Source organism: Eschrichtius robustus, chromosome 18, assembly GCF_028021215.1.
Source record: "Eschrichtius robustus isolate mEscRob2 chromosome 18, mEscRob2.pri, whole genome shotgun sequence".
NCBI classification, from domain to species: Eukaryota; Metazoa; Chordata; class Mammalia; order Artiodactyla; family Eschrichtiidae; genus Eschrichtius; species Eschrichtius robustus.
In genome coordinates this window covers 71966139-71984178 of record NC_090841.1, presented here as the reverse complement: position 1 = coordinate 71984178, position 18040 = coordinate 71966139, and the positions used below count along the sequence as shown (strand labels likewise).

Below are 18040 nucleotides of genomic sequence, written 5' to 3'. Positions count from 1 at the left end.
GGCCATGAAGCTTGAGTTGTTGGTGCCATGTCTCCAGTTGGAATCATATAATATGTGGTGTTCGATGGCTGGCTTTTTCACTTAGCATAATATCTTCAAGGTTCATCCATGTTGTAGCATGTGTCAGTATTTCATTATTTTTATGGCTGAATAATATTCCACAGTATGGATAGACCACATTTTGTTTGTGTATTTGTTGATTGATGGACATTTGAATTGTTTCCACCTTTGAGCTATTGTAAATAATGCTATTTATAATAATAATGATATAAACATTCATGTACAAATTTCCATGTGAATATATGTTTCATTTCTCTTGGGTAGATACCTAGGAGAAGAATCACTGCGTCCTGTGGTAATTCTTTAATTATTTAAGGACCTGCCACACTATTTTCCAAAGTGGCTGCACCATTTTCCATTCCCACCAGCAGTGTATGAGGATTCTAGTATGAGGATTAAGATTTCTGCACGTGCTCGTCAAAGCTTGCTATTTGACTTCTTGATCAGAGCCTTCTTAGTGAGTGGGAAATGGTATCGCATTGTGGTTTTGATTTGCATTTCCCTGATGACTAATGATGCTGAGCATCTTTTCATGTGCTCATTGGCTATTTGTGTCTCTCCCTTGGAGGAATATCAGTTCATATCCTTTGCCCACTTACTAACATTTTCAGCATCAACTTTCACCTGTTTATCTCTGAAGTCTTTGTTACTCTTTGCTGAGTAGCTAAGCACATCTCTGCTGTTATATAAAAGACCTCTGTCGTTCTATGTAAAAAATGTTTCTTATCTTTTATCTTTTCTGACTTCATTATCTGACCAGGTTCTTTTCCTCTTCCTTTTATTTTTATTTTTTTTCCTGTTTTAGGAAGATTGTAATGGAATATTCAGAATCAATGTAAGTGTGTCCAAGAACTTAAATTTAAAATTAAGGCCTGGAGAGAAAAAACCTGGATTTTGGGTGCCCCGTGTTTGGTAAGCATATCAGAAAAATATCCTGAAGAATGCTATATTTGTCAGTATAAGGGGTTTTTCCCCAGTTTTACTGAGAAATAATTGCCATACATCACTGTATACGTTTAAGGCAAACAGCATGATGGTTCAATTTACATATATTGTAAAAATGATTATCACAATAGGTTTAGTTAACAGCTAGCACCTCATATAGATCCAGTTGAAAGAAAAGAAAAAAAATTCTCCTCGTGATGAGAATTCTATTCTCTTAACACCTTTTCTGTGTATCACACAGCAGTGTTAACTATAGTCCCTATGTTGTACATTACATCCCTAGTATTTATTTGTCTTATAACTGGAAGTTTGTACCTTTGACCACCTTCCTCCACTTCCTCTCCTCCCCCCACCTCTGGTAAACACAAATCTGATCTCTTTTTCTATGAGTTTAGTCGGGGGAGTTTTGCTTTTGTTTTTGTTTTGTTTTGTTTTTTTAGATTACACACACAAGTGAGATTATACAGTATTCGTCTTTCTCTGTCTGACTCATTCACTTAGCATAATGGGCCTTCATGGTCCATCCATGTTCTATATAAGTATATATAGTATAAGGTTTTAAAGCAGTGTAATATGGCATGAAACTAAAAGTAGTTCTGCTAGAATTACTTAAAATAATTTTAAGTAATGCAAGGCAAAGCACTGAATTACAATAGGATGCAAAAATAAAAGAAATAAAATAAGAGAGGAAGTGGTACACTGAGTCCCAGGGTTGCTTCATGAAACTAATGAAATATCACTGCAGTATTTTTCTAATACTTTAAAGTATGTATCTGGACTCACATGTCTTTAAAAATTAGTGAGGCTTATAAAGAAAGAGTGAAATAATGCCATTTGCAGCAACATGAATGGACCTAGAGATTATCATACTAAGTGAAGTAAGTCAGACAAAGACAAGTATCATATATTGCTTATATGTGGAATCTAAAAAAAAATTGATACAAACGAACTTATTTAAAAAACAGAAAAAGGCTCACAGATATAGAAAACAAACTTATGGTTACCAAAGGGGAAAGGGGATGGGGGGGGGGATAAATTAGGAGTATGGGATTAGCAGATACAAACTACTACATATAAAATAGATAAAAAATAAAATCCTACTGTATAGCACAGGGAACTACATTCAATATCCTGTAATAAACCATAATGGAAAAGAATCTGAAAAAGAATTTATATATATATAATTTTTATATATATATATATAAGAATTTTTATATATATACATATACATATGTATGTATATGTGTGTATATATATATGTATATACAGCTGAAGCATGTATATGTGTGTGTGTATATATACGTATATACATATATATATGTGTATATATATATGTGTATATATATATATATATATATATAGCTGAAGCACTTCGCTGTATACCTGAAACTAACACAACGTTGTAAATCAACTATACTTCAATAAAAATAAATAAAAATTTTTTAGAATAAAGATTAGTGAGGCTTAAAAGAAAAAGTATTTTCTATCAATTTTTAATCAAATTTTAATTCAACTTTTAAACCAATTTTTAAAAATTTTAACAATTTTAATCAAATTAAAACTAAACTCATACTGACTTTATATCTTTAAGGATGATCTGATGTCCTCATAACAGTTGTAGAGAAGCCTAAATCATAAAACTTATTTCAATTTTAAAACCCATTTACATTGAAGGATTTTGTTATTGAAACCCTGGAAGGGAATAATCAGTAGTAACACAATTGATTTTATCTAACTGCCTCTTTAAAAACAATTTTTTTAAATAAGTTTTCAAAGCATTTACATCAAAGCCAGAAGTACCTGGTACCTTCTTTCTCAACCATTTCCCTAATGACTATGAATGGAATCTCTCAATCTGCTTCACTGATGCACAGTGTTCCATCAACTTCATTTGTCCTTTTAAATCGTTATCTGTTTTCTTTTTATTTCATTTTTTACCTCTTAGAATTATGAATGAACCACAGAAACTGCTCTGCTTTTGTCACAATTGATGTTCTCTACTAAATGTCAAAACTCTTTAAAAGGAATAGCATTTCACCCAGTTGTACCCTTAGGACTCGTTGTTACCTGCTTTGGCATTTCTCTAATATGAAATTCACTTTCATAAACAATTCAATACAATTTATATTGGTTTCCTTTTAATACCAAAGAACTATGGAAAAAAGATTAATTTTGGATGTGAGGCTTGAGCATGGGTAGAGAAGTATATAACACATGGGAATATCTTTATCCCAGTGTTAACTAGAAAAGCAGTCTAATTTACGTTACAATAAAAAATTAAAGAAGCATAAAATGTTTATTTTGTTGTGAGATTAAAACTCATTATTATACTGTAAATAATTTACTTATATCAGGACATCAATTTTTTTTTTCCAAAATTTTTTGGAATTTTGTCTAAAGTCTCAAAGTTGAGGTCAAGGGGAGTTTAAAGTACCTTGACATTCTAAAGAGGCCAACTAAACCAATCCCATCAGAACTTACTCAAACATCATCCGTCACCGAGCTCCTGTAAAAGAAAACACTGCATTCAAAGATAACATCATGGTAGTGAATGAAGTCAAGAGCAGAGAGTGCTATGGCATCACGCCCCCTTCACTGTGGGGAAAGGTGGACGGTGCTTCTCCCATTCATATGAGGACCCCTGGAAGGACCAGTTGATACCAGAGTTTGGCAAGGCAAGAAGAGAGGCTCTTGTGGGCAAGCTGCTCCTCACCATCTGGGAAGACGGGGTGATCTGCTGTTTCTGGAGGGCCACGTCATCCCTGCCAAGGGCCACCTGACCTGAGCCTTCTTGTTGGAACCCTGCTGCCAAGGGCTGTGTGCTGGGGGCAGGGTGCCCCTATGGGAAGAAGCTGTGGGAACGTTTCCGGGAGGAGGAGCTGAGAATCACCTAGGGGCTACGCTCACGGCAGGAAGTAACACTGTGGCATCCTCATGCTGGGGAGTGTAGCCATAGGGAATGTGAGGTACAGTAAAGCCAACAGATCAAGAGGATTACCACTGAAAAGATAGTTTGTTACTCATCATTCCCAAGAGGAGGGGGCATGCCACTGCACGGGGAACCACCTGGGGAAGCAGCAGGGTGAATCAGCAGGCGGAGAGGTGGGGAGAGCTGGGGCCAAGAGCCTCTATTGTGGTTTCCCTGGGAAGGAACGGGTGAGGCAGGGCAAGCAGGCTTAGGGATGGCTAGTTTGAATAATTTTAATGGGCTCTAGAGCATAGAGGCCATCCATTGTGGTCTGGTGCCTGGCACTGGGGTGATTAGGGCAGGTGGATGGTGGCCCAGAGTGTGAAAGCCTGATAGAGGAGGTGATTGGTTGGGGGGTGGGGGCGGGCGGTGAACTCTGGGTTGGTTGGTTTGTATTTGAAAAGCACACCCTGAAAAGGGCTCATGTCGAGGTGGGGAGGAGAACGAGGGAGGCACGAGGCCAGGAAGGGTGACTCAGGCATCTTATCGGGTGTCCAGAACAAAGTGCGTCCAGCGCCTGTATGTGGGACAGATGCTCAAGTGCCAAGTTCACAGAAGCTAGAAACACTGTTCAAACATGGAGTGTTTCTTGGGAACACCAAAATGAGTTCCGTGAAAGAACAACGGCTGCTGTGAGGAGAGCACCAATGGCCACAGTCCAGCAGAGTCAGACACGCAAGATGTGATGTCTCGAACCCCAGCTGCACCCACCCCTTCTCGTAAGACCCAGGCAGTCACCAAGAGGAGGAGTGGGCCAGAGTGGCTGACACTCTTTTTCCCTCCTCAGACCACGGGTCAGGCTTGAGCTGCTGAGGGTGGGATCCTGGTACAGGTTTGAATGGAGTGGGCATTTTAGAATGAGGCTGACTATATACCGAAAAGCTCTGGGCTCTCCCCAAGGTGTCAGGAAGGGAGTAGAATGCACTGGAAGGCAGCATTAGGAGGAGAGTAAGCTGTTTCCGGTTGTACCCTATGACGTTCCACGTGTTCCATAAAACCAGCTCTCTAAGATTTTAAAATCAGCTAATTGAAATGTAATGTTTTATGTAAGCTATTATTAAGGACTTCAAGTTCAATGACATTTTAAGAGCATAAGCAAACAGAGGGACATCACTTGAACGTTATCACAATAGCTTTTCCCATTTGTTCAGAATATTGTGACTTGGGTTAGTTTTAGTGAAATATAAATCTTTCATCAAATAAATGTCAACTGTAACCATGATAATTTTCACATTTTGTTTCTCTAATAATCTTGTCAAGAGTTAGCAGCTGAAAATTTTGTAATTTTATATTGGCTAATTTATGATTAAGAAAATAACTTATATCTGGGAATTAGCCTAGAGGAATGCTCTGATAATTATAATTAGGACATAAATATGCACTAGCTAATTCAGGAGACAATCTGGCTTCTGCATTCTCTCTTCAGATGAATACATTCATTTTCTTCCGAATCACTCAGACTTGATGAGATAAAAATTACCTTGGTAAAAAGGATTAAACATATCATATATTATAAATATTGTGTTTTGTCTTAAGCAGAGGTCTGGGATTTAGGAAAAGGAAATGCATGGGAGAGAAATCAACAAAGCATTCAGTTTTACAATAAATATATTTACTAAGTGTTTACTGTTCGCCAGGAATTATGCTGTCACTGCGAACAAGCTATGGCCTCTGACCCCTAAGAGCTAGAAGTCCAATGAAGAAGAGAAAATAAAATTTAAAATAATTTAATACAATATGCTGAAGTTTTAATGCTACATAAATAAGCCCCTAGACTCACTTGAAGTTCACCAGAAGCTTACCTCTAGGTAATTTCAAATTACACTGTGATACATTCGAGGCAGAAAGAGATCAGATTTTTTTTGTCGATTCTAAGGCTCAAACAATTTGGGTACACTCTCTAAGAAAAAGAATATAAAACTACTTTGCTTTTTTAAGTTTAACAGAAACATATGACTATGTGAACTCACTCCTGGGCCCCTTCCTGAGTCTTGGAAGGGACCTGGGTCAGGGAGGGGCCCTGAGGCTTACCTTTAAGTTTCTTTCGCTCCGTGATGTATCAGCCTCTGATTCTAGGGTACGGAGAGGCGAAGGGTTCAGTGGTACACGCAGGAGAGAGGCTCCTAATCCAAACGATGACTGGACCAGGGAGAAGGACCTAGAGGAGAAGACACCCAGTTAACTCTTGAAGGGTGAATAGGAATTAGGCAGGTGAAAGGGGGAGGAGCCACAGGCAGGTGAGAGTGAGGGGCGAGGCAGAGGTAAGATTGTTGCAGGCTGTGGAAACTCAAGTTGCTATTACCAAAGCGCGAGGCAAAAAGCAGTCTGCCTTCCAGAAAGTACTAGTTTCTGATTTCTTTAGATGGCAGAGCTGTGTAAGATACAGGGTACCATCTTGGACCATGTCATCCCCTGCATTTCCACATTCCAGGGCAGAGGCTAGATTCCTCTCCTCCGTGGCACCCCCATCTTCCCAGAGGAGAAGCAGCTCTCCTTATCATGACCTGGGGGTCCCTGGAGCACTTGTCACTGGGAGGTAGAAAACTCCGATTGTGAGGTCAGAACTGATTCTTCATTTTTCTGAATTGGATAGACAAGATTGTAATCTTTTAAAAATTAACCAGAAAAGATAGTATTTAAATAGCCTTCCAGATCAAGGGAGGCCAACAGGAAAAATGACAATAATGGATTGTGTTTGGGATTTGTTGAAGTCCTCTGTAGTTATTGGTAAAGTTTCAAACTTTCCAATTTTAGTATCATAAACAAAGCGTAAACATATCCAATATGATTAAAACTGAGACTTTTATTGTGGTATATTCTTCCAGCAATTTAAGTCTATGATTCTCCATTTTACTTTTCTTGCTTTAGCCTGAAAGTGTATTTTAACATATTCTAACTTCTAAAGGATGTGGAACATGAGAATAGTTTGGGTTGCTGCAAATTCAGCTAAAAAAAGCACTTTTACATAAAGAAAGTGGATGGGTAAGAAAGTTCAACATCAGATCTGAGAGCTGACTCACTTGGTTTAAAAAAAAAAATCCTTACTCAAGAAAATTGTGGCATCTGTAGCATCCTTAACAGATTCTGTCTGCTGTAAAATATATTAAATTTAATTGAAACCCCCAGAAGGAAAGGTTGGAAAAATCCAAGAGAATATGCTTGTCTTTCATACTTAAAAAATATAAATCAGAATCCCTAAATATTAATTCCTGAGTGGGGCTTTTTTACTATATAGAAAACATTTCTACCAATCAGCTTTAAACCTTTAAAAACAAGTCAGTCTCAGTTTTATGTTTTCTTATTAGATTCCCACATATTTAGTATTAAAAAAAGAAAACTTATAAAAGTATATCTCATGATAGTCTCTAGTGTTGAAAACCATAAAAGGTGGTAGAAAAATACTAAACCGGATTCCCCCTAGAATGTTGCCTCCTATGAAGGTTAACTTTTGATAAATGTGCTAGCAAGAAAAAGAAATTATCAAAATATAATTTAGCTAGGCTTCAGTAGGCCTACTCTAGTCAATAATCCTGAGCTCAGGTCATCAAATTCAGGAAATGTGGTGATAGTCATGATTTTCCAGCATGTGGTTGTCTAAATCTTTTAATTATTTAAAATAGCCTCAGAAAAGGGGGATTAAAAAAAAGACACTGAAATCTTCTGTTAACAAATATGTTAGCTAAGACCTGTAATGACTAGGGGAGATGCAGTGTAGTAGAAAGATGTTAGTGGAAAGAAAAAAGTATACACGTGTCAGAAAAACAAGAAATGAGACATCCCTTGACCCCCCAAATATAGAGGGTCCAAAATGTTTTAGAACTCAGGAGTTAACTGTGTGGTAGGCAGCGTACTATACAGTGGGGTCTACAAGAAGTATCTGTTGAGAACATTTGGAGTTAATGAGAGAAAAAAATCCACCTGGGAGGGGGTGATCTGGAGACACATAGGGTATGTGCCACCTCAGGAACCTCTAAAGCATCACTAGGTCACAGCATGCTGCTCACGTGATGACACAGAATAAAATAAAGTGGCCAAATTCTACTCATTTTACACTTTCTGTACTAACACCAGGATTTGTAATTCATGCCTTTAGGAAGGTTTTCTAATGTAAAACCATTTCGAAATTCACACCCAAACTCCAATGCCCCTTTGTAAGAATCTCCTGCACAAGTTCTAACCAGAAAGTCCTCGGTATGCTAATCAGGACCAGCCAGAAGCGTTGCAGAACCTCTGGAGCGTGAAGTCAAGGGACATAGCATTTTACTGTTTTCGATTGAGAACACCCCATTATTGCCTAGTAATTAACTGCATAATTAATAAATTCTAACACATTGATGCATTCCTATGAGTTAGCAAACAAATGCCATCTAACCTACCTTCCGAGTGCCACCTATACTTTGCACCCAAGATTGGAAAGAGTTATAGATATTGCCTTCGGGCGCTTCTCACTGGAATTCCACGGAACATTCCTCTTTCTGACTTGCAGGGCGAATCCTCGGAACTTTAATTTTGACAATGTGGGCAGTGCTATGCTGGCATTGTTTGAAGTTCTCTCCTTGAAAGGCTGGGTGGAAGTGAGGGATGTTATTATTCATCGTGTGGGTCCGGTAAGCACGCACTGGAATCCTTTGAATGTTACCACAGCTGCTTTCATTGGCTTTGATGAATAACTGTATTTTTCATTTATACAGATGCATGGAATCTATATTCATGTTTTTGTATTCCTGGGTTGCATGATTGGACTGACCCTTTTTGTTGGAGTAGTTATTGCTAATTTCAATGAAAACAAGGTAAGAATTCTTGGTTTGAATTCCGCAGCGTTTATTCTTTCCTAGCCGCTCACTTTGAGTTCCCTTTTCCACACACGGCGTGAAGTCGCATTAAACTGTAAAGTGACCGGTGTAAATAATCTCTATAACTATGTTACAAGCTACCTCATTGCTGCGTTTCAGGCACATTATTTCAGAGCACAATTCTCTTGCTAAATTTCCTCTTTTGGTAATGGTGTCATTAATTTGCCGAGGACTGAAAAGCGCATCTCCTATTGTTCAAATTGAAAGGATGTGCAGCAAGTTATTAAAATACAGTAGCTGAAACCGATGCACTGATCGCAGGTAATATGCCTTTCACTAAATGTAAATCGGATGCTTCTTTGTAACTCAGTAGGTGAACTCAGAATTTTGATGGGATGGGGGTGAGGGTTGCGGTAGAAATTGTAAAATCCTAATTCATGGGATAAAAAGATTTTTCTAATTTTGCATAAAAACTTTGCATACTTTACGAATTCGGGAGGCATGCTGAGTTCGTAACAGCTCTAACGATCAGTGTAAGAGCTCACAAATAGAAAACAGCAAGTGTAGTCTCCTGTCAAAAAGAGAGCTCGGGAGAACTTTCGATGTCGGTCTTCTGGATGTGGCTGAGACGCCCTCTGTTGGCTAAGGGTCAGTCTTCCTCTGGCATCGTGCCCTGCGGTTTTACACGCTCACCTCTCTATTCTCACAACTCTGAAATGCACAGTTGAAGGAAAAGCAGACTACAGAGGTGAAATCATTGTGTGGGGCTTATAAGGAGTGGAAACTGGGGCCAGGATTCAGAAGTGGTGCCCATTGCTGTCATTCAAGGGTATAAAAACGTCGCCCGATGCTCTGCATTGAATTAAAGCTAGATTTGCCTGCATTGCACCACGCTGCTCCGTGTCATTCACAGCCAGGCCCTTTGGTTTGTGTAGCTGCACACGGGACTGTCTCATTCACGTCCCCCCAGGCTCCGAGTGTGTGGTACCAGCTACTCAGCCAATTGCCACCTTTGATGTGTGCCTAATGAGGATGTCATTTGGTTCTGCCTTTCAAAGGGTTCGAGTTGAAAATCCCCCTCTTTGGGCCCCAACACTACTCCAACTCACAGAAACATGGAATATAGAGAGAGAAAGAAAAATAGAGATCATATTGCCCAGCCCCCTGTTTTACTTTAACACATTCATAAACGAGTTTCTTTAAGCCCAACAGTGTGTTCAATTTAATACCACGCAGAAAGAGGAAGATGGGTCTTTTTAGATGCCTTTGAGCCATGCCATGGAGCAGACACTGGGAATTGCAGATCGCGGGCTGAAGCTAATCAGTCAGCTAGCAGAGTTTAGGTACTGCTTGCTCAGAACACCTTCCCAGGCCCTCTGAGCAGATCTGATTTCGATTTCAGACAAATTCAGTCCTAAGGTAGCTCACAATTCAGCAGCATAAATGAAACAACATAAAACGTCCCATAACTGAAGGCAGGTGCATAATTAATTGCAGCTCTCTAACTTAGAGGAATGGCTGAAATAAGAATAACAGGAGGTCTGCTTACAACACTGGTCGTAGTGCTGTTCGGAAGGAGGAAAGAGGCCCCTTGGCCTGAGAAAGGGGAGTGTGGACGTTAGCTCAAAGGGTGCCTAGGGAAAGGGGAAGAGCGGAAGAAATCGTGTAACAGACATTAAAAACATGACCAGTTCATTGGAGATACAAATTTCTAAATTACGTGAACCTTTTAGGAAAGATGTTTTTCGGCAAGTTTTTTAGGTGGTCGTGCATGAGCTACTTCCTATATAACACATTTATTCATTTTTTTATTCACTCATTCAGCGTATTTCTTTGAGTGCTTACTAGGTGCCAGACGCTCTTGACCCTGAGGACATAAGGAACTAAATACATAAACTAAAAACTAAACATATGAAGATTTCTACCCTCATGGAGCTCACATTCTAATGGTCATTCCCAAGGTATATAAATAGATTTCCAAATATACAGGCAATAGAGAGATTTAAAGATATGGACAACAGGTAAGCTTTGGAGGCAATGTTTTCACAATTCAGAATTATGCAAAATTATGTCTTCCCTAGAAAATGGAAGCCTGTTTAAAAGTTCAAAGTCTATGCCAGTAATACATATTTTTTAATTTCCCTACTATAAGATAATATGCTTGATTAATAAACTTAATTTCACAATAATAAACTTTCAGAGGTTTTCATATATTAATGGTCAGATGATACCACCATGCTTATTATTCTTTTGGATCCCTTCAGAGTTCAACATTCAAAAATATCTAGTTTTTTTTTAATAAAGGAATGATACTCATGTCTCTATGTTCAGAGAAAAGTATTTGTTTGCAGTTAGTGAGAAAAAGTGGTTTAGCATTATTAATATAGAAAAAATTAATTTAAAACAAAACTCATTATTACGAATAAACAGTGTAATTAAATAATGACAAAAGAAACTAATGACCACAAGAATATAGAATTCCTGAATCTCAAAATGTACAAAGCAATATTTAACCAAATTACTTTAAAAAGCTAGCAAATCCAAAATCAGATGAAAGATAGATAGTAATGTATTTCTCTAAGAAACTCATAAGTCAGAACAAAAAGTACATGTTAGATTTGACACGATGAAAACATTTGGTCCAATAAAGATTGGACATATAAAGATCTCTGACTCTGACAATTTGAGACTATGTATTACTTTCAAGTACAAAATGTATCATCTACAAAGTCATAAAACAATAATTACCAAAGAATTGATAATGTACACATGTTCTCTATCATAATTTTAAAAGATAGCAAAAAATTCCCCATAATTTGGAAATATTAAGACAGCATTCTAAGTAATTTTTGAGTTAAAGAAGAAATCAGAATAGAAAATCACAAAGCATTTAGATAAATCATTGATAAAAATTACATTAAAACTCACAAGGTATAGATAAATCAGTAATTAGATGGAAATTTATAGCTTTTAAGTGTACATGTTAGAGAAGAATCAAATAGTGATGATTAACATGCCAAATACACAAATCAATAAATTATAATCAGAGCAACAAAGTGAAATAGAAGAAAATGGGAGGAAGAAAATAACAAAGATAAAAGAACAGAAATTAGTGATATAGAAAATAAAGTAACTTATAGAAAAGCTCAAGAATGAGAAAAACTGGTTTGTTGAAATAAATTAGATTGATAAGACTCTTACAGGGGTGAGCATGAACAAAAATGTGGAAAAACAAGCTATGGTAAGTATAATAGTGCCATCATTGTTACAGGGATAGAAAGTTAGGCTTACAGAATAGAACAGAAAGCCCTAGGAGGGACCCATGTGTATATGAAACAGAAGTAGCACAACAAGTCAGTGGAGAAGATGAGACCATCCATAGTGGTGCTGGGATAATTCACTGATTGTCTAGATCTCAGAAATTAAACTGACATTTCTACCTTACAGCATACTCAAGAATGAATTCCAGATGAATGAAAGATCCAGCTATGAAAAGCAAATTTTAAACCATTTTTAAACCATGGAGAATGTGTTTTTGACCCTGGAGTAGCTGTAGAGTTCTTGACATTAACCACAAAGTGAAATCCATAGAGAAAAAAATTTATAAGTCAGATTACATTAAAAGGAAAAGTTTCTGAATGATAAAAGACACACTAAGCAAAATTTAAAAAAAAAAGCAAGCTAAGACTAAGAGAAAATACTTACAACTCACATAACTGACAAAATATTAGTATCCAGAATATATTAAGAATTCCTACAAAACATCAAAAAGTAAATATCCAAATACAAAAATGAGCAAAGAATATGAACAGGCAATTCACAAAGGAACACACAGGAATCACCTTGTATACACACTGAAAATGTTTCGTCTCATTAATATTAAAACTAAATCAGATACATTTCACACCCATCAAATGACCAAATTAAAATGTCTGATAGAGTCAAGTATTGGCAAGAATATAAGGAAAAGGGAACACTTGTAGAATGAAACCAATTTTCTTGGTTACTGCTCTTTGGATAGCACCTTGGAAATCTCCGGTAAGTGTGGAAAAGTGTAAACTCCCAGACCCCAGCAGTTCCTTTCCTAGAGATTTACCACAGAGCAAGATGTTTACCATGAGACAGTACCTGTGTGTTTATTGCAGCATTGTTTATAGTCCATAAACCTAAAATGAGAACTTCTGACATATCTGTACAGTGGGATACTGTGTGATCAGTTAAAAAACTAATCAGATCTGTTATCTAGTTGTATGGAAAATGTAATTTTCAGTGAAGATAAAAACAAACTGGGGACTTCCCTGGCGGTCCAGTGGTCAGGACTCTGTGCTTCCACTGCAGGGGTCTGGGTTCGATCCCTGGTTGAGGAACTAAAATCCTGCAAGCCGCGGGGCGCGGCCAAAAAAAAATAATAGTAAAAAACAAACTGCGTAAATTGCCACGTTGGATACCATTACAGAAATTTATAAAATTAAAAACAAACACATTCTTATATATTTATATATACATAAGCAGCAAAAGTCTGAAAACACAGTGAGGAGGATGTACCCCTGAAAGATAGTTAGCTGTGTGTCAGGAAAGGCAGGATGGGAGAGGGGAGGTGGGTTTTCTCCAGTTTCTTAAATTATATTTCTGCCTTTGTAATATAATGTAATGAAATGTAATATATTCAAGTGCATTTTAATGATGCGCTCTATTATATAACAAAGAATATCTGATCTCATTTAACCGATTGTCACAGCACAAATTTCTTAAATATGCAATTCTCTGACCGCATACCACTTAAAAATAATTTCATGATTGCATGTAACAGAATGATTTCTAAAAAGACACAATAGCCTTAACCAGAAGCAGCAGCATTGATAAGCTATCATTTTGCTGCAGTTTTTTCTACTGTGAAAGGAAACTAACCACTGTTAGAGTATCTCTTTTAGAAAATCTAATCATGTAGAAAACCTTCTTTAGATTTTTCCCAAACCTGAATATTATACATGTTCAAAGATGCCAACTGAAGGCTGCTGAATCTTCTCTGAACCCCCGGCCCTCTTTTCTGGAACTTCTCTCAAGACCACGTTTGAGAATTCTGACCCTGTTTATCGAACCACCATGGTATTGGAAGAATATCTTTGTTTTAAACCCACATTAGTCCTGTTTGTGTCAGCAGCCCATTTGCGATGTCCTTGGTGTGGAGCACATGACAAAAGGTCTTTCTCTGTTTTCCTTTGTTTATTAAGGGGACGGCTCTGCTGACTGTAGATCAGAGAAGATGGGAAGATCTGAAGAGCCGCCTGAAGATAGCACAGCCTCTTCATCTACCACCGCGCCCGGGTATCAAAGATGCTCTGATTTTATTCATGTTGGGCCCTAGTGTTCATGATTCCCCAGGAGTCTAAGATTTCAATTAAAATAATCATCATGAGGCCACTAGGCGATTGTGCAGAAGTTAATATAAAAACAGGCTCCAAACTACAGATCTCTCCATAGGCTATTAAAATCAACCACCCAAAGGCCGTGCTTCAGTGCTCTCAGGATAAGCCTTAATGAAAAAATGAATTGTTAAATAAATATATTTGTGCTTGCCTTTTAAACATATGAGTGAAATGTATTAAACTGACAGAAATTGAATGATGCGATTCTCCTTCCAATGCAGACGGTGTCATGCACCGTCGTTTTAAATATTCAGACCCAGCCATTCCTGCAAGACACTTCACAGTAGATTGAACTGTAGGAGAAAAAAAAAATGTAATGGGTTTTAAGACGAGCGTTAAAGAAAACGAAAGGCAAGAACGTAAATGTGACCGATGTCTGAAATGCCCTTGCCTAAACCTTTCTTTTCAGATAACGATGGTTTTAGAGCTAAGATGTATGACATAACCCAGCATCCGTTTTTTAAGAGGACAATTGCATTACTCGTCCTGGCCCAGTCGGTGTTGCTGTCCGTCAAGGTACTTTACTTCACCCTAACACCCTGGGAATGAATTTTTTATTCCTTGGTGGGTCCAAGAACATTGCAAGCAGCCATGTCCACTCACAGTCTACATTTATAAAAAATTTAAATTCACAATCATGTTCAGATGGGTGGAAGAGGGGAAAGTCTTTCTGTGTCGATGGATGCAGGCACAGACCTGTGTGCTGTTTCTCTTACAGTGGGACGTTGAGGACCCAGTGACTGTTCCTTTGGCAACCATGTCGGTCGTTTTCACGTTCATCTTTGTTTTAGAGGTACAGTAATGAGTCAACTGGTGCTGGGGGCTGCAGTGCACATTTTAAAGCAAAACAGCGTCCTCCTTCGATGGCACTTCCTTTCACCTCTGCGTTCCGTTGCTTTTGAAGTCCTTTTTGGGGAACAGAATGGCATGCTCTTAGTATATTTCCTTTTCAGGCTGTTCTGCTTCGCTTGAACAAAGACTTCACTTTATATTTCCATTTTTCTAACTGCAAGAATTACTAACTGCTGTTGATGTTGTATCTGAATGTTGGCTTGTCTAGTTATGTGAGTTCAAATATTTACAGCAAACGGCACAAACCACTGTAATTCAGGGACTCAAAATTCAATGTGGTGGCAGAGGGAGTTGGCCCAGACAAGATTATTTTAATATGTGGTCCACATCACATTGCTTTCCAGTGCAATCTCCTTGGAATTGCAAGCAGATTTTTATTTTACCCTGTACCGGTTGATGTTTCCCAAAATCTGTGGTCTTTTACTTGAGGAAGAAAAATGTCTTGCTATCAGAACTATCTGATATTTTACTTGCTATCGTAAAAAAAGGGGAAAAGAGTGTGGAGAATATAGATTTACATATATATACAGACACATCAGTAATAAATTCTTCTCTTTGGTTTCTACATCCTTTATAAAAATAATGTGCCTCAGGTTAGTACGTTTAAATATACGCTGAACACTCAGCCTCAATTCACTGTCTTCAGTGTTTTTCCCCAGGTTACAATGAAGATCATAGCGATGTCACCTGCCGGCTTCTGGCAGAGCAGAAGAAATAGGTACGATCTTCTGGTGACGTCGCTCGGCGTTGTCTGGGTGGTACTTCACTTTGCCCTACTGGTAAGCGCATCACTAAAGTTTATTTTAGTTGGTAATTTCAGCTCAGGTAACCCTGTTTCCAGTCTCATCTCACTCCAGGTCAGGCTACTCTCAAGGGTCAGGTTAACCTCCCTAAAATTCAGCCTTGACCGTGATGGACCCTCGGACATGCTTGCACCCACACACACACACACACACATACATGTGTACGTGTGCACACACTCGCACTCTTCACACAGACAAAAGCTGGCCCCTCAAAGTCCTAGAGCCTGCAAGCCAGAAAGAGAAGGTCCTTCAAGATCCTCTGGTTTAACCCTCATTTTCTCAAAGGATAAAAAACAAGAGAGACAGAGAGGGAGAGAGAGAGAAATGGAAACCGAGAGATGAAGAGACCTGCCTAAATTCACACACAAGCCAGAATCAGAGGACCTGAACCCAGTTCTCTGAGTGGAGGTGTAGCTTCCGTGCCACTACATTATAATTAGGGTTTCACAGTATGATTCTCTGATACTTTGCTGCCTTATTTTCTCCCAGACACCCGGCTGCCATTTCTCGAAAGCCATCATTCCCCATCTCAACACCTGAGTTCTCATTGTTCTGCCTAAAATGCGTTCAGCCTCCCCACCCTCCATTCAGCTCAGACTCTACGCCATAGGTGTACTTGATTGTGATCATGAGCCGTGTTGTCCAACAGAAATAAAATGTGGCCTGGATGTTATTTTAAATTTTCTGGGAGCCACATTTAAAATAAAAAAGATACAAAAAAAGAAAGAGATGACATTAATTTAATAATACATTTTTAACTTACCATTTCCAAAATATTATCATTTCAACATGTCAGAAATGTAAAAATTATGAAGGAGTGAGGCTACATCCTTTCTTTGGTATTCAATCTTTGAGTGCATATTTCACATTGACAGCACATCTTAATTTAGACTGGCCACATTTCAAGTGCTCACTGACCACATGTGGCTGCCATGGTGGACAGCACAGGTCCAGAAGACCTGGTTCCTAATCCAGCACTTCAATCAAGTTATTTGTCTTCAGTGATCTTTTGTTCCCTGCTCTGAACTGGGAATATATTTTCATAATTTACCTAGTCCATATGCACATTATGAAGGTCAAGTATGTGAACTTCTTCTAACTGTAAAGATTATACAAGCCCATAACACATTATTTTTTTTATATACAGCAGGTTCTTCTTAGTTATCTATTTTATACATATTAGTGTATATATATCAATCCCAATCTCCCAGTTCATCCCACCACCACCCCATAACACATTATTATAAATACTTTCTTCTTTTCTTCTTTAGTCTTCCTTGATCCCACCCAAAAGTAATTGGGTGGGATTACTTTGCCCTGCTCTTCTGTCCACTCTCCCATCCTCTCCACTGTTAAGAGTCATGCAGGAAAATAATCCCTAATGTTACTGACCCTGGCTAGCTCAGTCAGTAAAGCATGAGACTCTTAATCTCAAGGTCATGGGTTCCAGCCCCACGTTGGGTGCCAAATGGGTGCCAAATAAAAGCCAATACTCGGAAAAAAAAAAAAAAAAGCCAATACTCGAGATACAAGTGTTGGTAGGAAACGAAAGGTTGCTTTAGTCAGGAGGCCAGCAATCTGGGGAGGAGGTGGACTCATGTCCCAAAGAACCAACTCCCCACTGCCAGCCAGGGGGCGGGAGCTTTTAAAGGGGAGTTTCAGGGTTGTCTAGGTTGAGGGAGGGGACTATGTGCAGAACAGCACCGTCAGCTCTGACAGGCATCTTGAAATTGGTCGTGCACTGATCTGAATATTACTTATAGCCCTTGAGGAGGAACTAAAGGTCCCTGACTTTGTTTAATGGCTAAAATATTATTATTTTGTCTTGTTTGACTGCTTTCCTTTGCTTCTGCATTTTCTCACTTCTCCAATTAAATTTATTCTTTGGCTAAAGTTTTTCTACAGACAGGAGGCAGGCAGAGGACATGGGCTGGGGGTAGGGGGGGCTGCGGTTCTGTCCCGGGAAGGCCCCATAGGGTCCTGCTCGGTTACACTAACACAGAGAACCCCTTTACACACCACAAAGGCTTTGCTTTAGGATGAAATTGCTGTGCTCAGGAAGACACTGAGTGTCCTTAAAACAGTTGTTACCTTCAGCATCAGGGGCTGTACCAAGCCCAGGTGGGCTCTGAGTCACCCCAATTCATTTCCTTAAACAACAAATGATCCAGAGCACTAAAAAGCTGCAAGTCA

The 18040-nt window shown here is 38.6% G+C and overlaps 1 protein-coding gene across 6 annotated transcripts in view; it reads left to right on the top strand.

The window, feature by feature from the left end:
* Window positions 1-18040, top strand: part of NALCN (sodium leak channel, non-selective) — a 279498-nt gene that overhangs the window by 242790 nt on the left and 18668 nt on the right. For all 6 annotated transcript variants that reach the window (XR_011070942.1, XM_068526400.1, XM_068526403.1 and 3 more), the window contains 7 exons: window positions 866-972; window positions 8460-8580; window positions 8665-8763; window positions 13998-14091; window positions 14602-14708; window positions 14911-14985; window positions 15704-15823. Coding sequence is in view for 5 of the 6 variants with exons in the window: in XM_068526400.1 (XP_068382501.1) it covers window positions 866-972; window positions 8460-8580; window positions 8665-8763; window positions 13998-14091; window positions 14602-14708; window positions 14911-14985; window positions 15704-15823 (723 nt within the window). In the remaining variant the exon portion in view is untranslated. The remainder of the gene's footprint in view (window positions 1-865; window positions 973-8459; window positions 8581-8664; window positions 8764-13997; window positions 14092-14601; window positions 14709-14910; window positions 14986-15703; window positions 15824-18040) is intronic.